General features: G+C 31.4%; 2 protein-coding genes across 2 annotated transcripts; both read left to right on the top strand.

Annotated features, from left to right (window-relative positions):
• Positions 1-3422: 3422 nt before the first annotated feature.
• LOC107949078 (peptidyl-prolyl cis-trans isomerase 1) lies at positions 3423-4387 on the top strand. The gene has a single exon (XM_016883797.2). The coding sequence runs from the start codon at positions 3648-3650 to the stop codon at positions 4167-4169; it is 522 nt and encodes a 173-aa protein (XP_016739286.1). The 5' UTR covers positions 3423-3647; the 3' UTR covers positions 4170-4387.
• A 6030-nt stretch (positions 4388-10417) lies between these two features.
• LOC107949077 (eukaryotic translation initiation factor 4B3) lies at positions 10418-12996 on the top strand. Its single transcript, XM_016883796.2, has 2 exons — positions 10418-11576; positions 12548-12996. Exons 1-2 carry the CDS (start codon positions 10495-10497, stop codon positions 12585-12587), a joined length of 1122 nt encoding a protein of 373 aa, XP_016739285.2. The 5' UTR covers positions 10418-10494; the 3' UTR covers positions 12588-12996.
• Positions 12997-13476: the final 480 nt, after the last annotated feature.

The following is a 13476-nucleotide window of genomic DNA, read 5'->3' as shown; positions in this document are numbered from 1 at the left end:
CAACTAGGTACCAATTTTAGGCGTATCGAGAGTGCTAATCCTTCCTCGTGCGTAACCGACTCCCGAACTTGTTTTCTTGATTTGCAAAGACCAAAATTGTTGTTTAAATAAATCAAACAATTTATTAAAAACAACCACTTTTAAAAGGTGACCCGATCACACCTCGTCAAAAAAGATCGGTGGCGACTCCTCTATTCATTTTCATTATCAAAATCCAAGTCGATACTCGTTTTACCAAAAAAAATGGTTACGACAGAGGTTACCGCTCCTCTTCGAGCATTAACTTTGCTAAAAGATCTCCAATCTTCCAAGGCCAAGCATTGTATGATGAAGACCAAGCACCAAAACTCGTCACATAACAAAACAATGCTACTTCTGCTAGAGCTGCACCATTTAGGTTATGCTCTTCGAAATAGAATCGCCAAAAACCATGTAGGGACCACATCTCGCTAAACTTCACTAGTTCTATCCTCAAACGACGGAATGGCTCCCTATCGCAGCCTGAAACAAGCTAAAGGGATGAAGGAATAACCCACTTGAGGATAAAAAGAAACCTCCAACTTGTCCTCGATAAGAATGTATTTGTGGGGATAGTAAGACAGGTTCCATGGTTCTTTCAATCTAAAAAGTACAGTACCATTAGTCACCAAGGAACCCTAAATAATTGACTAGGGGTAATATTATATAAACGCAAAGTATGGCAATTTGGTCATACGCCAACTTTTTGAAACTTTTCTACTCGCTCTTGCAAGAATAAGATATTGTGTCAAATGGTTGCATATGCGAACTTGATACGGGATGAAACTTTTAGTAAGACAAGTTGCTCTTCTTCTTATTTTAACTGCTGTCTTGCTTTCACCTAGTTGGCTCTTCTCATGTCATTCTAATTGTCGATGATAAGATGTAGTGTTTGTGACATGTACATACCGTAAGTAGATCTGAAGAGTCACCATGTCTAGAAAAACGTAATCATCGGTGGACCCCTTTATTGCCTCCTATTCAAGGAAGGCCTTCATTTTATTGCATCGAGAAAGCTGACTTCACTTTTGATTATCTTTTATCCAACTAAATCACTTCCAAAGCACTATTAGGCATTCTTGTTCCAGTAAGGAGATTTAAAGAGGGAATCTATCGCGATGTTTCCTCCTGGTGCCTTGGCTTTTTAATGTGCCTAACATGACATTACTTTTCTTAGCATTGGCAGAGTATTCTCCCTTCTTGAGAGAAATGTGCATAGAGCTACCCCGGTTTTTTACTTTTCCTACAAAGCTCGTGCACCTTCTTTCTTGAAAGGCATTTTGCCTTTGTTCTTGTCACCTCCTTCACGCATTGATTGTTGAGCAATATTTTGTTCCATGCCCAGAGGTTGGGTTATTTGCTTTACTACGCGGTCATCCTTGAAGAAGAAGAAGAAGAACATACAAGCTCAGAAATCACAAAAGAGCCCTACTTATAAAGTATCTAAGTAGGAAATCAAGAAATAGAAAAGCCCTAATAAAAAATCAACGCGTGTTTAGGGACTGTAAAGTCTTAACGAATCGAATTCTACCGAGAGGAGGAGTGAATTGGTAATCTAAATTTTTTTCACTAAGGTGAGAAAGGATAGAAGATATTGACACAATGGTTTGGCCTTAATTGACTACCTCCTTTATCTTTGCCGACAAAGATTTTCCAAATTCATTAACTTGATACCTTTCAAAGACAAGTATAACCTTTAAAACTCTGTATCTATTAAGGCTTAGACAAAAACCTTCTCCTCCTAGCATTCAAGGCTAAACAAGAACCTCTAATCCATTAATGCTTTCTGCCTAAAAATCTTAAATTCGCTTTTTAATAGAAGTATAATATTTGAGCAAACAAATGATCAACCTCTAGTAAGTGAATGTTTTACAATAAACCCTTGTATAATGATTTTCAATAAAGCTCAATAAATAATAAACAAGAAAAGAGGAAAGTGAACTAAAAATTTGTTTGCTTGAATGCATTGATATCTCTTTATTCATCCCAACCTTTCTTTATGTCAATGAAGTGAATTCTAACTATTTATGGTTGCAGGGGATGAAAAAGAGTCATTAGAAGCATTACAAGTGCAAGTTGAAACAACCCTACATCCTAATGTATCATTACCTATGAAGAGGGTATCGATACTTCTAAAAAAAAATAGTCATCATAAATAATGAGATATTTATACTTTTTGGGTTAGGTATTGATATCTCACTATCAGGTATCAATACCTTGCCCATCTAGAAAAATGTTGTGGCTATTGACATTTCAAGGCATTGATACTTTATGTAAAACGCGATACTTGGGTGTGAGTATTGGTATCAAGAACAAGTATCGATATCTTACCCCTCTAGAAAGGTCCATGGATACTAGCCTAGGGGTATCAACGCTTAATTAACTATTAAAATGATTATTTTTGTTTCAAAAGCACTTTAAAACATTTTCAAAGCTTTTCAATTAACTTAAGAGCATAAGATATGAGTAAAATCAATTTAAATAAGCATTCTTTTAGCTTGCTTTGGATTTGAGAATATTTATTTTGTTTTGAAGCATAAACGACCTAAGCAATAATATGAAAAAAAAAATCTTAAATGTTGTTATATCAAAAGTTTTATAAATCAAAGCTAACAGGGAGTAATTAATGAGAGGGCACAATGATTAGACATTAATCATGACATTTCAAAAGTCGCTTCAGTGTCTCACTAGATATTTAACTCAAGGTAGGACGTCACTTTATAACCTGCCTTTCATTTAGGGGCAATTATTATACTCTTACCATATCACCTCTCATTGAACCACCTAATGCCTACGCCTGAAAGTAAAATTTGATGAACCTCGACCTTGCTTGAAGCATAGTCCCAATCTTGCTTCACCAAACACCACATCAAATGAGATGATCCCACACAATCCCTAGAATATACATAGATAAGTGTTCCTGTCAACACCCATCAATCCATCACCTCTTTGAACTAGATAATATTATAACTGATCACCTCACAAAGTCCCCTCATATCGACTTCAAAAGTATTCCTAGTTGACCATTCTACTACCTACATCTATGGAATACAACCATAGATGATTGAAACCCATACCAAACCAACCTTCGTTTATAAATAATATCCTCTAGCACCAACGTAAAGGCACGAGATATATAATAAAACCCTCACTCTATTCAAATACAAATTTAAAACCTTCATCGTTAATAACTCTACACACCACCGACAATGTGAACATCACTTTACCTGCCCAACATCTTGCATAAAGAATTATTATACCATATTCCATCTATGTAAGCTCCTTCAAGCAAAGAATAACTTTTCATGGTATACATAGAGAAAAGCAAAAAGTGTCTCAAACACAAACACACTTTAAATACTAAATATGGTGCTAGAGACAGCCAATAGATTTGCCAGAAACAGCCACCTTTGTTTTATCATTTTAAAATGTTATATATATTCGTATTTATCACAAAATGTGAATGACTTCAATTTTAACTCAGCATTTGATCATTTTAAACCGAAAGAATTAGATTTAGAATCTATGCCGTCAACTTTCGAACCTCCCCTTATCATATATAAAAATAGTCCCTCCCCTTTACATAGCATACTAACCTATCAAAACAATACAAAAACCAATATTCAACAATGGTTTCCAATCCTAAAGTATTCTTCGACGTGACGATCGGAGGCGAACCGGCTGGTCGGATCGTGATGGAGCTTTTTGCCGATGTTACCCCTCGCACTGCCGAGAACTTCCGTGCACTCTGTACCGGCGAGAAAGGCGTGGGTCGTTCCGGTAAACCACTCCACTACAAAGGCTCGAAGTTCCACCGTGTGATCCCTAATTTTATGTGCCAAGGAGGTGACTTCACAGCTGGAAACGGCACCGGAGGTGAATCTATATACGGATCCAACTTCGCCGACGAGAACTTCATCAAGAAACATATTGGATCCGGTGTACTATCCATGGCGAATGCTGGACCGGGTACTAACAAATCTCAGTTCTTCATTTGCACCACTAAAGCCGAGTGGCTCGATGGAAAGCACGTTGTTTTCGGACGAGTGGTCGAAGGCATGAAGGTGGTTAGAGCTATTGAGAAAGTTGGTTCTAGCCGTGGAAAGACTACGAAGCCTGTTGTTATTGCCAATTGTGGACAGATTACTTAAAAAACAACAACAAAAAGTAGGAATTTGCTTATGTTTGCCTTTGTTATTGAATGTGTTTCATGTCTTAAAATTTCATTTATACGTATTCCTTTGTATTCGGCTATGTTTCTAAAGTCATGTTAATTAGGTTTTACTTGTAATAAAACATAATTATCTATTTGTAAATAAAAAGAGGTTTTACTAGTAATAAAACATAATTAGCTATTTGTAAATAAAAAGAGGTTTTACTTCTAAATCGCAATTAGACTTATTCATGGTTCGAGTTATCTGAACCGGTTGAAGAGTGAGAAGGTTTGGGCAAAAAAATAAATTTCGAAAATGAGATTTGGTAAAAAAAGAAAGAAAGAAAGGATTTGTTTAGAAAACGGGCTAGGCCTCGGATAAGTTTTTTTTTGCCTGGACTTGACCTGAATTTGCAAAAAGAAAAAAATCTGTTGTTTTCCTGCTGCTTTTCTACTGTTCTTTTCGCTACTATTTTAGAAACATTTGCTTGTTAAGTTACACTTATGTTAGTCTTATTTAAATATAAATATTTTTTAAAATTTTATTTTTAATTTGTTGGGAAACATTAATTTTAATGTTTTAGATGTATTATATATATTTTTAAAAAATTAAATAATTTTTTTAATATAGACGGGCACATTTTTTGGACCGGACCTAAGCCTATCAAACTGCCATAAAATTTTTCTCAAGGCCCGACTCGACTTGGAACAAATCACAATCGACTATTTTTATAAAACATAATTTACTAAGAATATTCTTATTTAGTAAAAACAAAAAAAATGATGTATATCATATTTTCGCATTTATATATATACATATACTTTTTTATGTTTAATAAATATATAATTTTAAATAAATAATTTTTACTCTATAATTGAATGATATATATAAAAAAAAGACAATTGATAATTTTTAATTGAAAACAAACAATATTATGATATTATGTCACATCATTACTAAAAATTTTCATTAAAAATTATGGTTGTTTAGGTAATAATGTGACATAATATTAATGTACCATGCCATTACATAACTAAAATTGAGAAAAAAATTTTATATTTAAGGACTAAATTGAAGAAAAATGCAACTCAAGGTTGTAAAGACAACAATTTCCAATAAAAAGAACATTTGATGTCATGGGATTTCTTGATTTTTTGACAAGTATTTCAATCCAACCCTAAAAAGAAAATTAAAAAAGCATTTGATAATTACATTGGGAATTTAGTTTATTCCTTTATGTAATTGGGGATATGAAGCTTCCTTGCAAGAGAAAGAAGACTACCTAGGTGGATTTTAATATTTAATTTATATATATATATATAATCATGACGTATGGGTGTCGCATCTTAGCATATGTATATATTATGGATAAATTTTATTTGATTATTTTCTATTCTTCATTAATTTATTTTATATATTTAAATTAGACTTGTTCATGGGTTGGGTTTTTCATCTAAATCTGTTTGAAATTCGAAAGAATTTGGGTAAAAATATTAGGCCCAAAAATGAGTTTAGAAAAAAAAAAATAGACTCGAGCCTAGCCCGGCCTAACCATTTTAAGTTTATAATATTCTATATTATGTTATTTTTATTTATTATGTAAGTTTGAACACATTAAAAAAATAAAGCTATATTAAATATATAATACTATTTTAATGTAAACATTAAAAAAAATGTTAAGATAACTATATAAAAATTATCAAGAAATGAAAAAGGTATAAAATTATTAAATATTAAAATAATATAATATAAATATTTTAAAAACAATTAAAAATTAATATGAGTGAGCCTAAAATGAGTTTAGGTTAGTCTTTTACAAATATGGGCAAGCTTGGGCAAAAATTTAGGCTCAAATTTTGGGCCGAGCCAGGCTTAGGCAAACATAAAGTATGTTACTATCATGCTTAAGCCTGGCCTAAGCCGAATTTGACTCGACCTATGAACACCTCTAATTTAAATTGGTCAAATATAAATTTATACTTATAGTATATTATATTTATAAATACACTATATTAACAAAACTTCAAAAAAAAATATAATAATTTATTTTCAAAAACTTGTATATTTATCTCAAAACTAAAATCTTGCCATTTATTTATATAAATATAATATATATCAGGAGGAATTTATTTATACTGTTGGATTTATCAATATAATTGCTATTACTATTTAAACGATGCAACCGTTTGATTTATTAATATAATTTTACTTGTTATGTATGTAAATTTTTAAATTGATCTAATATTTTTATCATATTGATCTAAAATACTGTAAGTATTAATATTTATTGAACAGTTACATTTTTTTTACATAAAACAAATATTTAAAATTTTTTAATTTACATCAAAATTAACATTTCTTCTCTATATATATACACACTTTAGATAACTTATAAGAACAAATACAGACCAAAAGAAAGGTGTGTATATTTCGATTAAAATCAAATTAACCAATCAAATCAAATTCAAATTAGTTTGATTAATCAATTGACGATCAAAATTAATTAAAGATTTTTATGAAAGTTAATTATCGATTAATTTAATTAAAAATAGATAATTAATTGAACCAACGGAATAATCGAAATTAATAATATATATTATATTGCTATAAGTCTAACATTATATATAAGCTCAATATTTATTATATATCTCTAACTACTATATATTACCCAAATGCGCCTAGTAAATTAAAATTTTCACAATTTTCTTTGGCATTAGAGTGTATTAAAATTTTCATTATAATTAATTAAATTTTCTTTTTCCGTACTTAAATTCTTCATTTCGGTATTTATTAATTTTTCGATTTAGGAGATAAACTTAGTTGTCTCACAACATCATTGGAGCATCAAATTAAAAAGAGTTCCTGCGTATAATTAAAAAATCGATATGATCTGTAATTACTGTATTTAATCTATCGAAAAATAAATTGACATGACAAATTGCATGAATGATTGGACTTGTCAAAGAAATTAATGATTGGGTTTAAATGACTCGCACAATAAAGGTCGTTGATTCGAGTCGAGTCCTTTTAATTTGAATTAAATTAAGGGAGCTGGTTTCAAAATTGTTCATTTGATAAGAGTTAATTATTAAACTATTCCTACAATTAATTTACGGATGAAAGAGCTAGTGATTTAAGGCTGTTTCTCAATCACTACAACTGACTTACTAATTAGAAAATAAAATCTATTGTCAGGGTTGGTTCGAAATTGGAGCCAAAATCAGCTTTGAAGCTAGACCATTGTCTTATCAATTTACTCAATATAATTTCGTTTTATTTATTCTACCGCTTATTTATTTTTTATTTCTCGTACAAATTATCAGACGTCGTAGACATGAAAACTGCCCATTAGACCCTACTTTTTATACTACTATTTTACATTCTGTTTATAACCATCAAATTTTATCAGGTCATACTAGGATTTTGGTGGCACCTCATTCAGACAATGCATATGTTACCAGAGAAGCTCTCTCCTGGCTACGTAATCTAAATCTTGGCCGTGTTATAGTGGAATATCGACGCATGTTTTATGGACTACTCGATCGGTGGTGTTGATTTTGGGTCACCCAACACCGAACGGATGCTGTAAGCTATGTTTGTAATGTTATTTTCAATTGTGGGGGAAAAAACCAGTTGCACACTTGGTAATTAAAACATTGGATATGGATAACAACTAATAATAAAGGACAAGTCAAGGGTAAGCTTTTTATTTTCCTTTAAAAAATAAAATTTTCGCTAATTGAATCTTAACTCGATTAGTATGAATATTGTTGTCAATATAGGAGGACATGAGTTCGAGAGCGCTGAAGCGCATTATTATTCTATTTATGGGGTGGGGTGGGGCTATGTCTAGTTCTAGACATTGTGTCAAAAAAAGCATTTATGATTAATAATTATAATGATATTATTCAAAAAAAAACTTTCTATATAATGTCATAAGTCTCTGTATTTTCTATATTTTAATCTAAAAATTAAAGGGATTAAATTACTGTAAAATAAAAATAAAGAGACTAAAACTTAAATTTGTGAAGACTATAAGGATCTATGACATATTTTACTAAATTGTTATTTTTATAGAACTTAAAAAAAAAACAAGTTGAATTACTTTAATATTTTTTTAATCTCGATTTCTATAAAATTATGTTAAACTATAATAATTATTTTATTTTTATTACCATTTATTTATTAATAAGTAAATTTTATATGTTGAAATAAATTTATAAACTTGTCCATGGGCTGAGCCTTGACAAAAATCTAGATTCGTTTGATAGACCCAGGCTTAAATTATCCAGAAAAATAGGCTTAAAATTTTGCTCAAGCCTGACCAAAAAATATGCAACAACTAGGCTTGGCCGGGCCATATTAATTTTTCTTATATAATTTTAAAAATACAATACATCAAATATACTAAAAATATTCAAATAAATATTTTTCCAATAAAATAAAATTTTAAAATATATATATTTAACTAAATAACACTAAGATATGTACAACTTAACAAGTAAATGTCTCTAAAATAATAGAAAAATTAAAATAAAATAAGAATTATACAATATTAAAACAATAATAATAAAATAGTAATAACATAATAGTGAAATGACAGAAACCAGTGAGAAAATAGTAAGAAAACAACAAGAAAATAGTGTAAAACAAGAAGAAAACAACCGAACATTTTCATTTTACAAATTTTAGTTGGGCTAATACTAAAAAACTTTACTCGAAACCTAACTTATTTTATAAATCAGTTTTTTTTAAAGCTATTTGGATTTTAGAATCCATTGAATATCTTGATTATGTTTGGTTACGTTGTCCATAACGTTGCAAAGTTCAGACCTTTGTATTCAGCTTTAGAAATAAGCAGCTTTTTCAAAAGAGTGGCTTAGAGCCAACTGCTATTACCTTTTTACAGAATCAGAATTTTCATTATTATTATTATTATATGATTTAAATTTAGGATTATTTTTAATTTCTCTTTAAAATTTCTAAAATTAAGTTTATATCCGTTAAATTAAACTAATACATTTATGAATATATAATTAAATATGTTTCTAAATAATTTAAAATTTATTTTATAAGCAATAAAATGAAGTTAAATAAATAATAAAAAATATTTAAATTAGTTCATGTACGTTAAATTAAAGAACAAATTAATCATTTCGATTAAAATTTTCATCTATTTTTATTGTTAAAAACTGACGTGGTTGATAAAATAACTAAATAGTTACATGTGGTGTTCCACGTACCTTATTCTAACGTATATAGACCAATTTTTAATAATAGAAATAAATTAAATTTTTAAGAAAAATGATTAGTTTACTTTTTAATTTAACATACAAAGACTAGTTATCCATTTTTTTGAGTAAAGAGACGTGATACAATCCAGCTCTTAACATAACGTACTTATATCGGAAAATACAGATAAACATATATGTATATATATTATTTTTGGTAAAATGATAATACCTAAATGATTATTAATTATACTATTTTTGAAAGATATAAGACTACCTTTATATCATTTATCAGATAAATATTAAAATTCGTAAATAAAATAATATATTTTATGTCAACAATCTTTTGACTCAATGATAAGAGTATTATATTGTGAATACGAAAGAGTTTGGATTCGATATCAAGTATACCAAGTAATTTCATTCTCCTCTCCAATTATATAAAAAGAACACATTTTATTTATATTTAGTTTATTATCTTTTATTAAATTAATAAAAATTTGATTATTTACCAAATACTTCATTCATTTATTGTCTATATATTCATTAAAATAATTTTAGATATAATAAATAAATTGATAAATTTAGACTTACATTATAAGTTATAATAAAGGTCTTTGTGTTAGAAGTCACACTGTATTTTACTCTTCTATTCAAAAATAAGTAAATTAGTCTATGTATATTAGATTAAAGAGCAAATTGGTCATTTTTGTTAAAAATTCATTTGCTTGTATTGTTAAAAATTAGTGTGATTGACAGAATAATCAAACAGTGACACATGTCGTGTTATGTTGAGGTACAATGACCCGTTTTTAACACTAAAAGTGGATGATTAGTTTGTTATTTGGCCTAAAATATAATGATTAATTTACTAATTTTTTTAATAGGAAAGATAAAATATAATCCATCTCTTAGTTGAGTATATTTTTAAAGTTAAAACTTCTTTTATTTGTAAATTATTCTACACCGTCCGATGAAGGCCGATCATATCACAATATAAAAAACCCTTCCCTCTCCTTTCGCTGCACAACTGAAAACGCAAGCTTCGAAACGGCGCCAAAGCACTAAAAAGGCAAAAGAAAAAAAAGATCATGGCGGCAACTGTCTCGTCACCTTGGGGCAAAGCCGGCGCGTGGGCTCTAGACGCCGAAGAGCACGAAGCTGAACTCCAACAAGAACAGCAAAGCGGCGTAGATTCTTCCACCGGAAAGCTCGCCGATTTCCCTTCTTTATCCGCCGCCGCGGCCACCAAAACCAAGAAAAAGAAGGGCCAAACCGTATCTCTTGCTGAATTTACTCTCGGTTTGGCTAAGCCGAGCGAGCCGACAGGGCGCACTCATGAGGACCTGCTCGTTCTACCGACCGGCCCTCGCCAGCGTTCTGCCGAGGAGCTCGATCGTAACCGGCTCGGCGGCGGTTTTAAATCGTACGGGTCGAACAGGTACAATTCTAACGGGGATGATTCTTCGAGTAATAGTAGATGGGGATCTTCTAGGGTTTCGAATAGAGATTCAAATAGAGAAATTGCTCCCTCACGCGCTGATGAGATCGATAATTGGGCGTCGGTTAAGAAATCGGCTCCTACCGGGAATGGATTCGGCGGTGGGTTTGAGAGGCGAGAGAGAGGTGGAGGAGGGTTTTTCGATTCTCAATCGAAAGCAGATGAAGTAGATAACTGGGCAGCTAGTAAGAGTAATAAAAGCCCTAATGGAGCACCGCCGCCTCGGAGATTTGGTGGGGGTTTTGAGAAAAGAAGCAGTTTCGATTCACTTCAATCCAGGGATTCCCCAATGGATTTGGATAACTGGGGAAAGAAAAAGGAAGAGACCAACAGTGCTGGTGGTGGTGGGGTGAGGCCAAAGCTTGTGCTTCAACCACGTACGGTTCCCGTGATGGAGGAGGGTAAAAAGGACTTGACGGTGGCCAAGCCCAAAGGGGCAAATCCTTTCGGCGAGGCAAGGCCGAGAGAGGAGGTGTTGAAGGAAAAGGGGAAAGACTGGAAGGAGATTGATGAAAAGCTTGAAGCTATGAAGATTAAAGAGGCAGTAGCTGTTACAGAGAAAGAGAGAGGGGCAAAGGCAAGCTTCGGTAATGGCCATGCCCCGGCTGACAAGAGCTGGAGGAAGAGTGAACCTGTTGAAGCTACAGCTGATGCTGATCATCAACCCCAAAGGTCTGTTTAATTAACTGGATTTTCATTGCTTGGTTAATTTTAGAATATTGCTTTATTTGTTGCTTTTCTCATGTTGATTCACTATAAAGTGTTTATATATATGCTTGTTTCTTTAGAAACAGAATAGAAGTAGTGTGTGAATTCTTTTGCCTTCCAAAATTGCATTATAAAACAAATTTCCTTATGCATATAGCAGTATTTGAATTCATTTAGGCTAGGGGTTATAGGGAATGGAATAGAGGCTTTAGTTAGCTAAAGAATAAATAGGGTTAAATCACTTTTTGGGGCCTGAACTTGGCAACTATTTTCACATTGGGGCTTAAACTAATTTTTTGTCCCAAGTTAGGCCCTGAACTCCCCAATTTTTTCCACATTGGGGCATGAACTTCTTTTTGTCCAAGTTAGGCCCTGCTATTATCTGGCCTCAATACGGGAACAATTGCCAATTTCAGGGACTAACTTGGACAAAAGGAAAGTTCAAGCCCCAATGTGATAACAGTTAGTTCAGGCCTCAATGCCTGAATAATTATCAAGTTTAGGGACTGACTTGGGCAAAAAAAAAAAATTTAGGCCCCAATGTTGGAGTTGTTGTCAAATGTAGGAGTAATTGTTAAGTTCAGGCCCCATAGTGATTTAACTCGAACAATAAGTAAGCATCTTTTTCATCTCTCCTGCTCCTACTGTTTGAGCACTGACATACATGACAAAGTCCAGAGTATGGAGAATGTGGTTTGCGAAAGAGTCCGAGAACTTCTTATCTCAAAAGTCCCTTGTATATGGAAGAGTTTTAGAACTTGCTATATTTTACTTTATATTCATGAAGGATTAGAAATTAACTAAACGCTGCTTGGTTTCAACCTGGTGAAATACCATGCGAGTTAGATCCCTCTGTTGAGTTCTGCTTGAGTTGTTAATTTTGTGTAGCAAAAAGACATTACTAATTGTGATATTGTTTCCCTTATGAAATCCAGTGCTGAGGAATCGGAGAATGGCCGTGTTGCAGAGAATTGAAGATAGACACTGACAAATACGAAGCATAGGTCCATAGAAAGGGAGAAGAAGAGCTTCATTTGAACTTTTTTGGATGTCTTTCAGATGTTGAGTTTTAGACGAGACTTGTTTTTCTTTATGTTTTGTTGTGATTGTTATTACTGTCAAATGCAGTATTTGAACAATTTTGATAGGCCTTGAATTAGTTGGCATTGGCTTTTGTTAAACATGGTCTTGTCTGTAGCAGTTTTCTTGTGTTTTTTTTTTTTTTTTCATAGATGCTCATGTTCTTAGAGTTTTATTATTAATTTTTTATTGTTAAAGTTTTGTTTTCATTCATTTGTGACAATGAATTGTTTGTATTGGTGACCAATTAAACGGATACATGCGATTACGGACGCAATAACATAATATAAGTATGATTATGATACAGCAAAATTTTTATTTTTATTTTTTGTTGGGGGGGTATACATACAAGTGTAAGATTATTGATTAATATAAGTATGATTATGTTTATTGATTACTTAATACAAGGTCTAGGGTTTTAGTTTTGGTGTTAACATCTCTCTTCTTTAACTTGTAATGCAAGTAAAGGTTTGATTGCAAAATAACTTTGCATGGAATTTATTTATTTATTTAATGATGATTAAAATATGTTACATTTTTTAACTTCAAATACTTTTAATTTTAGCCTTTCTATTTTTCAAAGTTAAAAATGATTCCAATTTTTTATCGTATTGTTTTGTTTGTTGAATTTGTTGGTGTAATATTTTAAAATTAAAAAAAAATAATCATGTAATTAAAAATGATGTAACAAATTTGAATTTAAAAAAATAATTTTAATAGTGTTAACAGTTGAATTTAAATTTTTGAAACATGAAAAATAGAGGGACTAAATGCAAATAAAGGT

The sequence above is a fragment of the Gossypium hirsutum genome, chromosome A04 (assembly GCF_007990345.1).
Source record: "Gossypium hirsutum isolate 1008001.06 chromosome A04, Gossypium_hirsutum_v2.1, whole genome shotgun sequence".
Taxonomy (NCBI): Eukaryota; Viridiplantae; Streptophyta; class Magnoliopsida; order Malvales; family Malvaceae; genus Gossypium; species Gossypium hirsutum.
The sequence above is the reverse complement of the archived record's forward strand: the minus strand, read 5'-3'. Positions and strand labels throughout refer to the sequence as shown.

Coding starts and splice junctions, on each gene's coding strand:
- LOC107949078 (XM_016883797.2), top strand. CDS start 3,648: ATGGTTTCCAATCCTAAAGTATTCTTCGACGTGACGATCGGAGGCGAA.
- LOC107949077 (XM_016883796.2), top strand. CDS start 10,495: ATGGCGGCAACTGTCTCGTCACCTTGGGGCAAAGCCGGCGCGTGGGCT. Junction 11,577..12,547: donor GCTGATCATCAACCCCAAAG/GTCTGTTTAATT, acceptor TATGAAATCCAG/TGCTGAGGAATCGGAGAATG.